General features: G+C 39.7%; 1 protein-coding gene across 19 annotated transcripts in view; it reads left to right on the forward strand.

Annotated features, from left to right (window-relative positions):
- The window catches only part of PARD3 (par-3 family cell polarity regulator), a 573907-nt gene that overhangs the window by 403965 nt on the left and 150575 nt on the right, over positions 1-19367 (forward strand). For 14 of the 19 annotated variants that reach the window (XM_018057053.1, XM_018057050.1, XM_018057055.1 and 11 more), the window contains one exon: positions 15805-15915. The exons of the other annotated variants lie outside the window; for them this stretch is intronic. In XM_018057053.1, coding sequence (XP_017912542.1) covers positions 15805-15915 — 111 coding nt within the window. The remainder of the gene's footprint in view (positions 1-15804; positions 15916-19367) is intronic. 19 annotated transcript variants of the gene reach the window in all.

Below are 19367 nucleotides of genomic sequence, written 5' to 3' on the forward strand. Positions count from 1 at the left end.
CCTCTCCCCCCTAGTAACCACTAGTTCTCTTTACCTGTGAGTCTGCTTCTTTAAAAAAGTGAGATTTTGCCATTTGCAACAGTGTGGATGGACTTGGAGGGCGTTATTGTGCCAAGTGAAATAAATCACAGAAAGACAAATGCTGTGTGATGTCACTTACATGTGGAATCAAAAGTGTACAACAGGCTAGGAGTATGTTTCTTACTCACTAGAGGGACTTGCACAACGGTGCTTCCACTGAGGGGCTACAGGTGCTCGTGGCCTTGGCTGCATGGGAGCTGCTGATGACAGATGTCCCTGGACGCGTGTTGAGCGGTTGCCGTTGTTTCGTCGTTCAGTGTCTCTGTGTGATGCCAGCATAATCTCCTGACACTAAAGCTTGTTCCAAGGATATCATGTATTAACTCCCATTTCAAGGAGCAAAGTTCTTCTCCCCCCTGGCCCCACTCTCTACACAGGTACAGAAACCTGTGCCAGATGTCTGTGTTTTTGAGCAATAGAATTGATGTTTTAAGTGGCATGTTAATCCCAACTGCAGATTTTTACAAAGGTTTCAATCCCTGGGTTGGAAAGATCCCCTGGAGAAGGGAAAGGCTACCCACCTCAGTATTCTGGCCTGGAGAATTCCATGGACTATATAGCCCATGGAGTTGCAAAGAGTTGGGCATGACTGAGAGACTTTGACTTTTCATAGAAATTAGGATACGAGGAATTAACTTTTTTTTAAAGTAAGTTATCACCAAAATGTAATTGGAGGAAGGAGGAGTAGAGTGATGGAATGATTTTGCTGACTGTGGGATCTCTTTTTCCTTCAGAGGTGGGAGAACTTATCATCTCCGTCTCTGCCCTGTCCCCTCCTGTTGCTGCCGTGCACAGGAACAGAGAGGGTGGACCCTGAGCACTCAGATGCTAAGTGACAGTAGGGCCGCCTCCAGCTTTCCCTCATGCTTGCAAAACAAGGCCTGGGGTTGGAAAAAATTGCTTACTTCATCAAAACACCAGCTCTAAAATTACCTTATATGAGAGGTGTTTTTTTTTTTTTAATATTGTGATATTTAACCATTACGACATACATATCAGGAGTCCTCATTCTACAATGCATACATTTTCAGACTGTGTTTTCCCAGGACTGAGTTCCCCAATATTTATGAGTTCTGCCTTTCCTGTGGCTTCAAAGAAAATTTAATAAACTGTGATTTGCAGATATCTTTGCTTTTCAAGGCCGCACAGCTCATGTTTCATGTTCCATTCAAGAGGGTATGAAGTTTTGGGTATGTTCAAGCTATTAATTGTTTATATAGACCATTGAATTGGCATATAGAACAGTGCCTGTGATTTTATTTAGTTTGTAGACCTTTCCTGAAGGGTTTCTGGCTGTTTTCTGTCTGTGTGTATCATTTGCTAAGAACCTTTATGTTATTTTTTACATGCATGTTTTAATATCACAAATCAATCTATGTATTCTGTACTTGATAGCCATTGTTGCATTCAAAAATACTGCAACTAGATTTCTTTCTTGAAATATATTTCCCAGGAAAGTGTAGAATTATGTGTGTATTTCCTGCTGTGACACAATTTTGCCTTCTTTTATAATTTCAGTAATAAGATATTATAAACTAATATAAACTAAATTATAAACTAAATAATTTTTAAGGAGCAGGAAATGTAACTAGTTAGCTACTGTTTGGTCATAGTTAGAAACCACTGTGATGCTTTAAAAGGTTTTTTCAAAGCTTTTAGATCTGTCTTCTCAACTTTAATGAACAGATAGAAAAATATATAACATTTTTCCTATGGAACTTTTTTTTCTGAAAGGTCCCATATTTAAATATAGTTTTATCCATATGGGTCTTATTATCTTCACTGTCAAAGTTTTATGCTTTTTCTCTTAGAGTCGACCCCTGCTTGTCTATTTAGTCTGGCAAAACTCCTTTGAACATTATTATTCTTGTGAGGTAAGAGTTATAGAATTTTCATATTATTTCCTAGTATTCTGGGTCTGTAATGGAAAAGGATATTTTCTTCTAGAAGTATCCTCCACTGTCCTGAATACACACAGCTGAGAGGTAGCCATCTGATTAGAGAGAAACTCTATTAACAGCCAAATAAAAAGAAGTGTGTGAAGGCGTTTTTGCACCCCAACTGGAGAAATGCCCACACAGCCTCAGGAACAATGAAGGGAAATGAAATCATTCTGACTCAGGGAATGTTTTCTTCTTGTTTATCTGCTGAGAAGTCTTTGTCAGCTGGAATGGCGGTGTTGGCCTGAATCGAAGAGGCTCTGATTGGTGGGGTTTTGGTTCTCAGTTAGTTCTGCTCATTCTCTTTTGGAAGGCTGTTGTCTCCATCCTGCTATTCCTTGGCCACTGTGGACTGACTGTGGGGAGAGGTGTCTAGAGAAAGCTGGTTGCTGGGAACTGTAGGACCCAACCAGCTGTGGTATTGACATGAAGATGGGATCTTTTACAAAGATCCTCTGTTGGGGAAGCCAAATCCCTGAAAGGAAACTGTCTTTCTTTCCTCCTCACCTCCATTATTTTTTCTGGGAGAAATTGTTCTGGCTGTAGCATAGACCCGAGTAACTATGGTTGTAACAAGACACTGCTTATTTTTCTCTAAAAGGAGTCTGAAGATTGACCAAGACGTGTATGGTGGTCCCAGAGTGTCAGCACTGTCAGTACCTCCTTTTCTTTTCAGCCATCCTTAATGTATGTTTCTTAAATTGTAGCAAAGTACGTTATAACATTTACCCTCTTAACCATTAAAAATTTTTTTGTTGAAGTATATAGTTAATGTACAATGTTGCATTAGTTTCACGTGTACAGCAAAGGGATTCAGTTATAATATACCTCCCAATATACCTCCCCTCTCCGCATCCCCTATGATAACCATAAGCTTGCTTCCTGTGTCTGTGAGTCTATTTCTGATCAGTTCATTTGTACATTTGAATCATGGATTTTATATTGCGGATATAAGTGTATCATACGGTATTTGTCATCATCTGACTTAACGTGCTCATCCCTAGGTTCATCATCTGTTTTGCTACAGTTGGCAGTGTTTCATTCTTTTTATGGACGAATAATATTCCATGGTGCATGCACACACACACACACACACACACCCTCCCGCTTCTTTATTCACTTATCTGCCCATGGACATTTAGGTTGCTTACATATCTTGGCTCCATCTTAACCATCTTCATTTTGTTGGGCAACCATCACCACCATCCATCTCCAGAAGTCTTTTGATCTTGTAAAATGCAAACTGTGTCCTTTTTAAACAGTAATTTCCCATTCTCCATCCCCTATCCCTAGCAACCACCGTTCTACCTTTCTGTCTCTCTGAACTTCTCTACACGAGATATTTCATGTAAGTAGAATCATACAGTGTTATCTTTTGGTGACTGGCTGATTTCACTTAGCATAATGTTGTAACACATGTCAGAATGTCCATCCTTTTTAAGGTTGAATAATATTCCGCTGTGTGTATAGACCCCATTTTCCTCATCCACAGACACTTTGCTTGCATCTACCTTTTGGCTGTTGTGAATAGTACTGCTGTGAACACGAATCTCCCAACATGTATTTCTGTCCTCACTGTCACTTCGTGGTGACAACTCTGGGTGTCATATGAGAATTCTAAGCAGGAAGAAGCAAGAAGGGGAAGAGGCAGCTGCTAGTGGAGGCAGCCCCCTTTTTAAGGATCTTTCTGGAAGTGCCATCAATTTTTGTAAGCCGGAAATAAAGACTAACAATGATAATAAAATAGTTAATATGTACTGAGTGCTTTTTTGTGCCAACACACAGTTAATGTATAATTCACTTCATTCTCAAAATGAAGCTGTGAGGGTGGTTGCTTTTTAGCCAAGAGATTCAGCAACTTGGCCAAGTGTAGGGAGTCACATAGCTAGTGACAGGCAAAGCTGGGATTCTGACCCAGGAATCTGGCTCCAGTGTCATGCTCTTAACTAATATCTTCTCTTCTTTTTGCAAGAGGCTGGGGGAAATAGTTTTATCTCAACTAGGGGTATTTCCTTTTCCTACCAAATTGGAGCTACCCTTCCAAGGAGGAGTGTATATGTGAGTTGACCTCAATGAAGTGAGGTTTACTAATGTACCATGATTATACTAGTTTAGACCAGACAGATCGAACGTCAACTTAGGAAAAGCAACATGATGATATCCTATAACAGCAGCTGTAAAAGGGGCAACTTGGGGATTTAAACCGATGTGAGTGGTGTTGGCTTCAATTCCAGAAGCACTGATTGGACACACACATGTGTTCTGTCGGAGCCTCACTTTTGCCGTGTGTCTGCCAGAGAGTCCTGGAGCCTCAGACCACACAGCAGGCGGTGCAGACAGATGTGACGGCTCTTAGGAGGTGGGAGTGAGCTGGGATGAGAGAAGTTCCAGGCCAGCGCACAAATCTACAAGTTTTATATTGGAATGCTTATTGAACTCTTCAGCCAAATACGGGGAAAATGGGGTGGTTGACCAATTGTTGGATTTCACGTTGCCCTTCCCAGGAGGAGCATGTTGCGTGGGGTTGAGTCCCTAAACACGCCTCTTCCTCCTAAGCGCCTGCCTTCAGTCCCTGAACCCATCCCTAGGTTGTGGATCCTAGTTACCAGCTTGGTTTTTACCACACTGAGTCATAAGCAGTACTCAGCGCTGCGCTTCCTGATAGAATGAAGCCACAGCACAGAAGGATGGAGAATCTTTTCTAGCCATTTGCCATTCGTTGGTGTCATGGGACCATCTTCTATGTGTGCTGACTCACCAGGACCCAGTAAGAAAGCTGATTTTAACCAAATATGTGACCTTGATGCTTTGTTCTTTAAGAGGATGGTGTGAGTCAGTAGACAGCGAGTGTGGGCACCAAGGCCTGGGGAGCTGCACCCTCCGAGGGCACCTGCTTGTTTTTTTTGGCCTAAGAATTAGGTGTGGCCTCCAGCTCCTGGTGGGGGTTCCCTCATTGCTCAATCGGTAAAGAATCTGCCTGTAATGCAGGAGACTCGGGTTCGATTCCAGGATCAGAAAGATGCCCTGGAGAAGGAAATGGCCACCCACTCCAGTATTCGTGCCTGGGAGATCCCATGGACAGAGGAGCCTGGCGGGCTACAGTCCACGGTGTTGCAAGAGCCGGACACAACTTAGCGACTAAACCACCACCGCCAGCTCCTGGTAATTTGCCTGCAGAGCCCTATTGGGCCTTAAAAGAACATGTCAGCTCCTTAATGTTGAATTTGAATATGCAAATCCACTGAAAGATAAAAAGTTTTGCTCTGTGTCCTAATTTATTCTGCAGAGAGCGTTCTCAGAAATGTGAATCAACAGAAACTGTTTCCTATCATCGACAGAAAAAAGTGCTGACTGACACCTTCGCTTTATGGATAATGAGCTCTTTGGGGAAGTTTTCATCTTTCAGAGTTTCCGGGAGCTATCCAAAAATCTGTTTCCTTCCTCTCCCTGCCCCCCCACCCAAACTCCAATGACCACAGTATCCCTCTGTCTTTGCCTTTCTCATTTACTCAGTAAACATCAGGATATATTGGAGGGTGCTTAAGCTGGCCGTTTCGTTAGGTATCTCTTATCAAGTGTCAAAGTATTGAATTTGATTCGCAATACATATTTAATTGATGGTGAGTATTTCTGACTCAAAAAAGATACCCTGAAGCTGTATGTGTATGTTTGCATTCCCTTCTAAGCATGTATAACCTGGATACCAGGGTGAGTATCAGATAGGCAGAGGGTAACAGAAATTATTGGGATTATCTATCTTTGTTACTAAAGATTCTTTGTCCTAACAGGAAAAAAAAAAAAAAAAGTGTGCAGTAAAGTATCGTTCTCTCTCACCTTTTCTTCTCTCAAGTGCCCTGTTACATAGATGTGTTTTTTGACTTAGGTCTCATTAGCATTTGAGGAATTGCCTTTGGGGCAGTACAACTTACTAAATTGTTCTGATGCTTTAGGAAAAGGAAAACCATGGTAACCAGATGTAGGGTATGATTATTTGCCTCTAACCTGGCAAAAGTGTTGGGTTTAACAAAAGAAGCTTAATAGAAATGTTCAAATTGACCCTTCTCATCACTTGGACTGCTTAGTGCTCAATCAGTCTCTCATTATTGTCAGAGTTATTTGAGCAAAGGCAGCAGTGATAGTGTTTTTCATAATCACTCCTTGAGCCAAATGTAATTTGCAATTTGTAGTATTGTATTATGAAACAATAATGCATTAAAATGAACCGTGCAAGAATTAAGAGCACAGTGGTAAAGAAAGGATTCAGAGAAGTAGTTGGGTGGAAGACTCTCAAAAATCATGTAAAGTGGACATGGCTGATTTCAGTGCCAAATTAAGCATTTAGAAAAATCAGAATTGTGTCTTGTTTTTACCTTAAGTGTACGTATGTGTGTGTGTATTTATTATATATATAATTCATTATAAAGTCGATGTAGTAGCTAGGAGGGAAAACAAATTACTTTGCAGTTGCATTTTTGGTGTTTTGGGTTAATGTGGTTTGATTGCCTGTGTGGGTATGTTTTGAAAAAAAAAAAAATGAAGTATATCAAACCTTATAAAAATCCTGGTGTGGAGCAGTCATTACTGATTGACCTCTTTTTACAAAGAGGAAGTTTATTTCCTACAGAAAATACATTGTATGGTCCATGAACTAGCTGATGTCAGGGAAGCTTTAACATCATAATTAAGATATACTTTCACCCATCTCCTGTCATTTGACTTGAATGCCTCCATGTATAGATTATGAATATTATTTCAGGTTATTTATGTAGTCATCTTGTGTTTTGAAAGATTACTGTGCTTGCTTTTTCCCCCGCTTAAGACTTTATATCTGGATCCCACACTTTCTGGTGTGTGTGTGTGGGGGGGTTTGGTTTGGGTTTTAAAATCTTTGGAGTTTCTGATGATTCTGGTAAAGTCAAATAATGATGTGCTAGGTTCAGTTTCTTAATTGCTTTACTGTCTCCTTGTCTGTATCCTTCCAGGACTCCTGCAGTGTCGGGATACTAGGCATATCTGGGCGTCCTTGACTTGATGACACAAGCTCCACTGGGGAAACACGCACTTGTAAGGACACTTAGTGGGAGTCCTAAGAAGGGCACGTTGCCCATTAAGGGACCATCTCATATCTGAAGGCTGTTCTAGCTTGGTTGAGTAAAAGCTATGCTTTCTTTAAGGAAAAAAAAAAAAGTCACCTATTTTTTTTTTCCTGGATGCCAAGCAACACAAATTTCGTTTATTAAATCTAATCAGACTAGCGCTGATGAAAACCGTACACAATCAAATAATCATCCTCAAGTTTGTGAATTTCCTTTCAAAGAGAACCCCCGCTACACTGCACTGGCTTAAAACAGCATCCTATTTGACAAAAGCACTATCAAGTTGTCATGTACACTTTCCAGGGCTGCTTCTCATCATGGTTGATTACCAAGATGTTTTTTGCCTAAATGGGAGCTTTTTCTGCTTTTCCTAATCAGATCTCTCTTCCCTGATTCATCTAGCATCACCACAAACCACTGCTGAGCAAATCAGTACATGATCATGGTAGCAATTTCTTTAAATGTTACTAAAATATGAAAGATCCTGTATCGGAAAGATACATGGGAAAGTCAGAAAGGATTTTTTTGTTTTGTTTTGTTTCTCATCGATAAAATGGAGGCTGAGGCAAAAAAAGAAAAAAAAAATAGAGCCAGAAACCATGAACCCATTATTATACAGAGAAGTACCCCCAGTGACTTCTTGCTGTTTTACCCTCTGATTGGGTGATTTGACCCGCTTCTGCTGCGGCCTGGCAGGATTTGCACGTTTCACGCAGACCGCTTTGACTTCTAGAGTGTCATTGCAATACTAAGTCATTGAGAGTGTCAATAGAAATACTGGCAATGTTCTAGAGATGGGGATGTGGCTGTTTGTGTGATCCTTTCCAATGGTTAGGATCAGACGCGCCCCCCCCCCCCTTTTTTTTAAACGTTTTATTTTGTGTTGGAGTATAGCTCATTTTCAATGCTGTGATAGTTTCAGGTGGACAGCAAAGGGTTCAGCCTTACATAGAGGTGTATCCATTCTCCCTCAAACTCAAGAGCAGTTCTTGACCTTGAGTCTGGACTCCTGGCCTCCACAGAAAAGTTCATTTGGGAACAATGTCTCCTGGACCTCCTTGCTGCTGGCAAAGCAAGATTTATCTCAGTAATTTCAACCAAGATGTTTGAACCAACTACTTTCAGTATAAAGGCATAGAGTAGCTAGCTGTCTTTGGTTCCTCAAGCTTTGGAGGTGGCTGAGTGTGGTTATAAAGAGAGCCTGAGGCTGGAATCCTGGCTTTGCTGCTTAGTGGCTAGACTGCATGTGCGCTCAGTTGTGTCCAACTCTTCGCAATGGACTGTAGCCTGCGAGGCTCCTCTGTCCATGGGATTTCCCAGGCAAGAACACTGCAGTGGCTTGCCATTTCTTCTGGGGATCTTCCCGACCCAGGGATCGAACCCAGTCTTCTGCATCTCTTGCGCTGGCATGTGGAGTCTTAACCACTGAGCCACCAGGGCACAGCTCTTAATTGCTAGATGACCTGTTAAATCTCTCAATCCCTCTTTGCTTCCTGAGGTTTTCCCTAAACAGGAAGGCGAGAATACCTATCTAATATGCTGGTTGTGGGGATCAATAAGATCAAGTACATAAAGAAGAGTTCAATAAATTCTAGTGAAGTGTAATTAAATGAGCAAAAAAGCCTTCAACAGGTGCTCAATTATACGTCTCACATAGGATTTACAGAGTGAACTTCACTGGTTCGGGATTTCATTTTTCTAGAGGGCCCAAGTTCAGAGCCCCCAGGGTCTCTTAAACTCAGTGAGGCAACCTGAACTCTGCTCCTTCCTTGCACGGTGACTTTGGACAGCTCTGAGTGCAGACCTCTCGGGTGTCAGTTTCCTCGACTGTTAGATGAAGACATCAGACAAGGTGGACTCATCTCCGGGCCTCTGTCTTCAGGTAGATATGCACATCAAGCTTCAGCGCACTGGGACAGGAATGTGGTAGAACAGTCTGCGGAGACACACGGCTAGAGGCTTATTTTCTTCAGCTAAAGTTTAGAGCAGTTGCTTTTAGGACTTTAAGGCAAGTTGAATTGAGGGAAGTCACTGCTCATACCAAGAATGTGGGGAAAGATTGTACCAGAATCAATCGAAAAAAGACCTTCTAGAGAAACTTGGATCTAAAACCATTTATGAAAAGTATGACTCAAAGGGGGCTTCCCTGGTGTCTCAGACAGTAAAGAATCCACCTACAATGCAGGAGACCCAGGTTCAATCCCTGGGTTGGGAAGATCCCCTGAAGAAGAGAATGGCTACACCCACTCCATGTTCTTGCTTGGAGAATTCCATGGACAGAGGAGCCTGGTGGGCTACAGTCCAAGGAGTCGCAAAGAGTTGGACGTAACTGAGTGACTAACACTTTCACTCTTTTCACGTGACTCAAAGGACTACAGAGGAATGAGGTTAAAAGCCGGTGAGGTGATTTTGCTTGTGTGAACATGTGCCCTGCCCAGGGCATGCGGGCTTCTCATGGTGATGCAGGAATGCAGGACAGAGTCTTCAGTTTTGCTCTACAGGTTCTTGAACTTGGCCCACTGGGTAGCTGGCATCTCCCAGGGATCCTTAGGGCCCTGGCACATTGTTATAGCAAGCAGTGTTCAAAGGCGGAGTAGCACAATGCCTGTACCACCCAGGTGTCTGCCAGAAACTGGAAATTTCCAGAAAGAGACGCCGAGTTCCTGGAGAAAGGAAGTGATTAAAGCACATAATGGTGCAAGTATGCAGAAATGAAGGGCAGGGGATGGAGTCCCACACCAGTGCAGGAGTTGCTATTGGCTGGGGACAGGGTCACGTGGGGTGTGGGCACACAAGGCTTCTGGTAGCTGATACTGAATGTCTGCCATTTTCACTTCTCTCCTCAGCCAAGTAGCATCATTTAACCTATGCATTTCTTAGGGTAAATAGGAAGACAAATCTTTATAGCAAAGTACTTCTTAGACATGAAGACCTCGGTAGTTAGCAGTGAGAAATACCAGATTTCTAGGTGACATTTCAGTGAGTTTTTTGCAAGAAAATCTTATTTTAAAAATTATTCCTCAAAACTTACAAGTTAATTGGTTCTAGTTAGTCTGTGTGTTGATTTTTAAATATTGCAGCAGATTTAAGACTTTCTTTTTCCTCTTGTGTTTTCAAGTATGGTATTAGGAAAAAACCTTTCATCACAAAACTAGTTTTATTTTCTTTATAGCAGCCTGTTGTGTGTTAGCGTTCAGTCTAGTCCCTCCTAAAGATCTCTGATTTTGAGGTGGATGAAACTAGAGCCTATTGTACTAAGTGAAGTAATTCAGAAAGGGAAAGACAAATATTGTCTATTAACGCATGCATATGGAATCTAGAGAGATGGTACTGATGAACCTATTTGCAGGGGAGCAATGGAGATGCAGACATAGAAAACAGACTTGGGGACACGGGGGAAGGAGGACGACGAATTGAGAGAATAGTACGGAAGCATGTACATTACCTTACGTAAAATAGAGAGCAAATGGGAATTGGCTGCGTGAGGGAACTCAACCCAGTGCTCTGACAGCTTAGAGGGGTGGGATGGCGAGGGAGATGGGAGGGGTTTAGAAGGGACGGGACGTATGGAAACTTCTGGCTAATTCATGTTGATGTATGGCAGAAACCAACACAATATTGCAGAGCAATTATCATCCAATTAAAAAAAAATCTCTGATTTTAGTCACTGTATAAAATATAGGAAGAGTTCCGTGTTATTCATACCACAGAGAGAATGAGGTTAATTTCCTAAAAACCAAAACATTGGTTGAAAAGCACAAACCTCTTGCAGTAGTTAATTTCCCACGAAAGCTTTCTGTAAAAAAAACAACAGAATTTGGTTGCGAGCCGTTATGACTGCTGGTTTGTGGTTTTGCTTTTTTTCCTCCTCCATTCATCAACAAGTGTGCATCTTGCCCATCGCTCTTTGCAGTAATAATATATATGGCTGATCTGGCAGACAGCCGTGATCTCATTTGTAGTGCGTCATGGTGGAACCCATTTAGCAGATTACGTGGAGATTACTTTAGCTGAATGAAAGCATTGCTGTATTCTTTGTAAAGAAAGCCATATGTTTAAGCAATCAATTTCACTCTGATAAGATGGGCTCATCCACTGTATCTTTCTGTGAGGGAGTCTTCAATGGCTTGTTGGCACTTTTTACGTTGTACCTTTTGTCTCTATAGGGCAGTACCAATAGAGAAATTTTTCCCCATCAATTTTTTCCTCAAGCTCTCTATTTGTCTTTGTCCCTGTTAAAAAACAAATAAAGGTCATTCTACTCTATTAATATATCATAAGATTTAACCAACAAATTCTTCCAGAAGTGGTGGTGATTTCTCTTTGAACATGTGTATGGGGTAGTCAGAAGGCAGTTCATGAGACTGATTCTTTCCTGGGAATGGGTTTGCTTCCTGGACATATTATTAACATCATATTTTTTCAGTTATTCTGTTCCTTGGAAAATGACCTAGTTGAAATTCATTGGTGGCTTTTCAAAGATAGTAAAATAAATGTAATTGATGTCCTCCAAGTTTCTAAGCATCTTGCTATTAAGTGATTGTCTTCATAGGCTGATTACTGATTTCAACTCTGAAACTGACTGTGTGAGTATAAGTGTGACTGGAATTTCTCGATGACCTACCCGTCCCTCTTTCAGGAAGAATTAAGCAACTGTAAATTAAGATGAACACTAGAATAGATTGGCAATTAGAGTGATGAGGATATAGCTACCTGTTTTTTTTTTTTTTCTTTCTTTTTATACTGTAGAATGATTGGTGTATTTTTTTTTTTCATTTACAGTCTTTATTTCCTTCTGTCAAAAAATTACAGCCGAGGGATCTGTTTTTACCCCAATTATCAAGTAATGTGCTATGCTTTTATAGTATGCCTTAAAGAAATCACATAATTTATTAACTAAAGCAGGCATGAAGGGAAATGTCCAAAAGCTAACCTATACACATTTTATCTATGGTTCATTCACTTTTTTCCTATATTAATTTGAATCTATAATTTTAAAAAGGAAGTTATAGCAATTTGATAATAAATTTACAAATAATAAAATATTATATTCTGATGATTGGCAGCAGCCTGAAAAGTTAAAAAAAAAAAAGTCTGTTGCTAAGTTGTGTCTGATTATTTGTGACCACATGGACTGTAGCCCACCAGTATTCTCTGTCCATGGGATTTTCCAGGCAAGAATACTTGAGTGGGCAGCCATTTCCTTCTCTAGGGGATCTTCCCAACCCAGGGCAGGCGATTCTTAACCACTGAGCCACCTGAGAAGCCCCAGCAGGCAGCCTAGGAAACAAATATTTTGCCAACAAATACAATTAAAGAAAAATGCAGTTCTTAAATGAGTTGGGATTCACAGTTTTTTTTTTCTTTTTAATTGTGTATTTTAGATTAAAAAAAAAACACTAAAAGTTTGTAGACTGAGTTAGAAAACTGAAACTTTCTTAACAAAATAGGACAAAGACCATTTGAAAAAAAATATCTTAACAATAACTAATTAAACTCAGTGTTAGATTGGGGCTGAAAATAGCTAAACTGCTTTAAAACATGAAGTCAACCACCTCAGTCTTCTCCTGGATTGTTAACTCAAAGGGCAGATTCTTGTAAGATTAAGCTGTATCACCCACTCCAGTATTCTTTGACTTCCCTTGTGGCTCAGCTGGTAAAGAATTTGCCTGCACTGTGGGAGACGAGGGATCGATCCCTGGGTTGGGAAGATCCCCTAGAGAAGGGAAAAGCTACCCACTCCAGTGTTCTGGCCTGGAGAACTCCATGGACTGTATGGGGTTGCAAAGAGCTGGACACAACTGGGCAACTTTCACTTTCACTTTGGTTCAGATAGATGATATTGCTGGTGCCATGGTAGTGTTTCTCAAATATGACACAGGATTGAATGTATATAACCCAGAATGAGAACCAGTACCACAAAAGAAAAAGGTCAATATGGTGACAATGTAATGTTTGAAGGGTATTTATGAACTGAGAAACTATATGGTTAAATGATTTACCTTAAGAATCCCTGTTATAAGTAAATGTGATGCACTAAGATGTGAACTTGACATTTTTCTTGAAGTAGAATTTAATGCCTTTTATATTTCCAGATGCCTCAGTGTTGCAGAATTTTCACAATGGGATTCACATGGGCTTTAAATAACATCTACATGCTAACGACACACAAATTAATTTGTCCAGCCCTGAACTCTTCCCTGAACCCCTTGTAGATGCTCAATAAATTTCTGTCAAATGAATGAACATTATGTTTTAGATGATGGCTCCTCTTGGGATGTGTCAGCTGTTTTGGTTTGCTTTTTTGTTAATTCATTCTATAAAGATAGTCATTATGAAATTAAAAGACTCTTGCTCCTTGGAAGAAAAGCTATGACAAACCTAGCAGCATATTAAAAAGCAGAGACATCACTTTGCTGACAAAGATCCGCACAGTCAAAGCTATGTTTTTTTCCAGTAGTCATGTATGGATGTGAGTTGGACTAAAAGGAAGGTTGAGCACCGTAGAATTAATGCTTTCAAATTGTGGTGCTGGAGAAGACTCTTGAGAGTCCCTTGGACACCAAGGAGATCAAACCAGTCAGTCCTAAAGGAAATCAAGCCTGAATATTCATTGGAAGGACTGATGTTGAAGCTGAAGCTTGAATATTTTGGCCACCTGATGCAAAGAACTGACTCCTTGGAAAAGACCCTGGTGCTGGGAAAGATTGAGGGCAGGAGGAGAAGGGGACAGCAGAGGCTGAGATGGTTGAATGGCTTTACCAATTCAATGGACATGCATTTGAGCAAACTCTGGGAGTTAGTGACTGACAGGGAAGCCTGGCATGGTGCAGTCCATGGATTCACAGTTGGACACAACTTAGCGACTGAACAACCACTGCAAAGATGCTCATTATGTTTACCTCCTATGCATTATTGATATATTGACAAAAACAAAGGAAAGAGAAAGAGTTTTATTTTTAAAGCTTTGTATTTATTAGTTTTAAAAGCATGCTACATATTTTCTCCCTTGTAAGAAGTCATTAGTTTCTGGGCTTAGGTTTCTAGGGAGGTTTTTTTTTGTGTGTGTGTGTGTGCTTTTTGCAATGGAAATGATCTTCTAATTTCTAAATAACATTAAAATTAAGGGATATGTTTGCTTTGTGAAAGTTAATTTCACAGGCAGTTTTCAATGCCATTTAATGATACAGCTAATTTTAAAGGAATAGCGGTGGTGATGCTTTAACTGTTTTCTATTTTAACCTTTTCAAAATGCTTTCCCTTACTCATTTATAACATAGTGTTACTTTAGTGAACACAGGTGGTATTCCTGTGTACTCAATCACATATTTGCAATCAAATTTATATGTATATATAAAAAGATGTATGCTCCCAACCATTCTAGTAATTGAGATTTCTGTCTCTTTTTTTGTTTGTTTTTAAAGATTTTCTTTTTTAAGTGAAACAGTTTTTAAAAAGCCTTTATTGAATTTGTTACAATATTGCTTCTGTATTGTGCTTTGGTGTTTTGACCGTAAGGCATGTGGGGTCTTAGCTCCCTGACCAGGGATTGAAACCATGCTCTCTGCCTCGGAAGTCAAAGTCCAACCACAGAACTGCCAGCAAAGTCACTTTTTTTCTCTCTCTTTATATCAGCTTTGATCCTACCCTTTTACTCTTCTCTTTTTCAGTATGATTATCACCATAAGCCAAATTCCTACTTTGTGCTCAATTGAGAATTCTCAATATACTTTATATACTTGTAAATGTGTAGTTGAGTAACTGTCTATAAAAGAGTTGTTTTTTGAAACATCTGGTGACCAGATCACTCCAGACGAATGTTATTTCTGGGGATGGAGCTCATGCCTTCCAGGCAACATGGTCTGGTCTGGAGAAAAGCAGAAAAAAGGAACAGAGGAGGAAAAAGAATGGATACCAAGTCTGGGGTTTCTGAGGCATTTCAGATACAGAAGGGAATAATATCAGTGTTTTCTTGGAAAGCCTAGAATTCAGTGCCCATCTGTGGAAATGTGTGTGGACTGATTCTGAATCACGTGTTTGTTCCTCATGTTTGTTTTTGATTGGATACAGATTTCCAAGTCAGAGATGCCACATTCGGCAGTAGCATTTCATCAGGTTTAGGAACAGTATTTGTTGAAACTGCCTTAAAGCTTTCAGTTTAATAAGCCCAAAGTATGGTCAGAGTGTAAGTTATCCTTTTTTGCTTTGAGCCTTGCAAATATGACCTTGTTTGTCAGCGTTTAAAGTATGACACATATTGCCAATAAACCTGAGTGTGAAAATAAAGAATAGTTGTTTGTGAAGATATCATTAAAACGATGTTTGTGGATTTTCATTCTATAGTCCTAAGAGAAACCCACTCTGATGCAGATTTTTATCCTCCGATAGTCAGTTCTATACATTTATGGATTGCCTGTTTAATAAGGATGAACCATAAGGATTTTGTTATTTTTCTGTTGGCTAAAGAAAAACAGCTATGGAGGCCATTTCCAAAGACGGTTTTTCTCTGGAAAGTTGCAATTAAAGCGGATCAAAGTAATCTGTCTGAAAATATTAATACTGGGCAGGAGGCACTGGGGCCTCATTTTGAGGATGCTCACACTTCGTTGAGTGCATGGGTCTTATCCCAGGAGAATGACAATGCGTTTTGTATACATTGACAAGTTAGAATTTTTTGTTATCAACAGGTTTGGCAAACATCGAAAAGATGACAAGATTGAGAAAACGGGTAAAATAAAAATACAGGACTCCCTTACGTCAGAAGAGGAGAGAGTACGAATGAAGCAGGAGCAGGAAAGGTAGATTCCAGTTATTTGGGTGGACCTCATTCAAGGGAGGCGCTTCTGTTCCTTTCTACTCTTTCTTTTTTTAATAGAAAGAAATGTATTTATGAAATTTGTATTTTATGCATTTATTTCTATTTTATCTTTCTGTGTCAGTCCAAAGACTGATGGTTGGGTGAATACAACGTAAAAACAATTAAAAGGAAAAAAACCTTATTTTACTTTGTGGCACTGAAATGAATTTTATTGGTTTTGGTTAAGATCTTTGCGCAGAAGATGGTAGGCCATATGAGCATGGGTATTAAGAGAAAATAAATCAGCATGAATGATCACTGAAAATGGCAAAAATATGTAATATTCTGTCTCATTCACCTATGCGTATATAGTATAATAATTTTAAAGAAATGTTCATATGGAAATAAAACTGAGTTTTTATATATCATTTAAAATATTTTGATTTTTAATAAGAATTGAAGAGGCTATTGATTTTTTACTATATTATTTTCCTATGAAGTCAGACATCTTTTTCTTCCTCCTGTTTTGCTATCATATTTTGTATGACATTTTTTACTTAAATGTTTCTCCATCTCTTCCTGAAAGATTGTTATCAACTGTTGAATCATTTCATGGTGGGGACCCACAGACCAATGAAATGGATGAAAAGTTACTTTGATCAAGGTTATAAAGCTAAATATCATCCATAGCTAGGGTTGTAACCCAGCATCTCTAAAGCTAAGTCGGCTATTCTTACTATAATTCTAGAGTTGTGGCACCTTTGATCTTATTCTTAACAAAGACAGAAAGAAAAGACAGGCTTTTCTGTCAGAAGTGATTCATGTTTGGATATTTTTCATTCATCTTTCTTATACCCCTGAGGGTTATGTTTTTGTGTTTTTCTGGAAAGGTGTGATTCTCTATTTGTAGCTTTGCAGTTTATAAAATATTTAAGTGGGGGAAAATATGTACTTTTTATCTATTTTACAAAATTAAGTTTATTCTTCCAGTTCTCCAATTAAAAAAAAAAAGTCATGCCACCTTTCTTGCTTTTCTGACTCTCTAATCCTCACCATTTAGACATCCCCAAACTTAATAAACTCACTATTTTTAGAACAGGACACATAGTATTCTCAGTGTTTGGGTATGGCATTTAAGTGTTCAGTAGTATTAACATCTACCTTAAAGACTTTCTTATCCCTTAAGGAAGAGTATATACCAGGTAAATGTATGAACACAGATTTATCCACAGGCGAATATGTGATTTAGTTAGAGAGTAATTTAATGGGTAGGAAGAAACATTATACTTCTCCCTGTCTTGATGCCAGCTTAGGGGAAGAATGTCATTAATCCTGCACCATTTTTCATATTCTAAATATTCCCTTTTTTGCAGTTTAAGATGAACTGCTCTGTTTCAATGTGGAATTCTATCAACGTTTTCCAAAATCCTTTATAATGTACAGTCAAATTTTTACAGCCAAACAATGGTTTTACATAATGGCTTCACTTGTATTATTAATTTGCCTAAGGCGCAGTTCACCTCTCCACTTTGCTTTTAATCTGCATCTCTGTACCTCTAGTGATGCAATACTTCTGGGAACTAGGTTGGTCCTAATGAATTTACAACGTACAAGAGGCCTAGAATAAAGAATCTTTTAGGGTCAGGGAACAAGTGAATGGTCCATTAAAAAAAATCAATTAGCCTCATAATTTAAGAAAACTGTTTGACTGCGTGTTTCAATAACAGTTTTTACAAGTATGTTTTATTTAAACTCATGGATCCTGTAACTGAGCAGGGAAATGTATGAGACTCATTGAATTGCATAAGTGGTACTTGTTTAGTGCTGTTATTTTGATAAAGCAATTCTGCTTTTGTAAAACCTCTTTCCTATTCTGTCTATTGGCATTGGCATTGCTCCTTTTAAGAATGAGAACTGCAGCTTCTTTGGGAAGAACCTGACTGGAGGTAATAGAGAAAACAAAATAAGCCACTGCCTATGTTCTCATGACAGCTTTCCTTCACTGCTGATGGGCAGGGAAACATCTCCTGTAATGTTATTTACTACTGTAGCTATTTGAGTTCTAAAAATAATTTCGGCCGATTCTATCTAAAAATAGAAAACCTGATATTCCTTAGTTATTAGTTATGTCAGGTCCACATACCAAAATATTTTTTTTGTCTGTATCAATCCACGAAGCCTGAATATGATTTGATAGAATATTGAAAAATTAAAAGAACAATAAATATAGTTGAAAATGATTTTTCCTACCATGTTAATATCTATTTAGATAGTGAAAGTAAGTTAGATTCTTCAGAGCAGGGGTCTGAGATGGAATTTGCCTTCATTCTTGCTCACTTCTCTGCCTTTCTTTCTACTTGCTGCTGTCACTGGGAGCTGGGGTCTTGGATACTTGGAGAAAAGAGGAGAAGGATCCTGGTGTGAATCTGTCTTTGGGCTTCACCAGCTCTCTCCTGTCAGAACCAAAGCTTCTTTGCCTGAGGTCTTCTCTTCAGAAGTAAAACAGCAAGGGTGAAGTTTGCTGATCCTGAGATGTGCTATTTTGATTTCCAGTTTTGAGTGCTGAGCCTGGTACCCTACCTGTTCAGTGATGCTGTTGACCACATTTGGTAACCCCTATTAGCTCATTTGGGCTTCCCTGGTAGCTCAGCTGGTAAAGAATCTGCCTGCAATGCAGGAGACCCCAGTTCAATTCCTGGGTTGGGAATATCCCCTGGAGGAGGGCATGGCAACTCACTTCAGTATTCTAGTCTGGAGAATCTGCATGAACAGAGGTGTCTGGCAGGCTGCAGTCCATGGGGTTGCAAAAGGTCAGACACGACTGAGTGACTAAGTACATTTAGGGACTTCCCCCAGTAACTGCAATGCAGGAGATGCAAGAGATGCAGGTTCAATCCCTGGATCAGGAAGATTCCCTGGAGAAGGGCATGGCCACCCACTCCAGTATTCTGGCCTGGAGAACCCCATGGACAGAGGAGCCTGGTGGGCTACAGTCCGTGTGGTCACAAAGAGTCGGACATGACTGAGCAACTGAGCATGCACGCACGCACATTAGCTCATTCCACCTCACAAAAGGATGGGACTCGGATTCCCACATAACACAGGTTCAATTACATGATCTCTGTAACTCTGGGCCCACTGAGCTTCAAGTATAAAGCACATCAATGGATTTTTCTGTTAACTCAGTGTCAGAAGTAATCTTTGGCTTTCTACTGTATTCTTGCTCTGTTGATAGCTTCATTTATATTTTAATGGTATATAAATATTGTGGTTTGGGGTTTCCCAAACAGCATTCATCAGCAGAAAAAGGGCTCCACATGCAAATATATTTGAGAAACACTTGGTTAAAAGCAGCTTATGCATATTTCTCTACTCCATTATTTCTCAACAGCCTAATTCTGTTCATGTACATTGTGAGTCACTAAAATGTGTGTGGGCATGTTCGTGCTAAGT

This window comes from Capra hircus, chromosome 13, assembly GCF_001704415.2.
Source record: "Capra hircus breed San Clemente chromosome 13, ASM170441v1, whole genome shotgun sequence".
Taxonomy (NCBI): Eukaryota; Metazoa; Chordata; class Mammalia; order Artiodactyla; family Bovidae; genus Capra; species Capra hircus.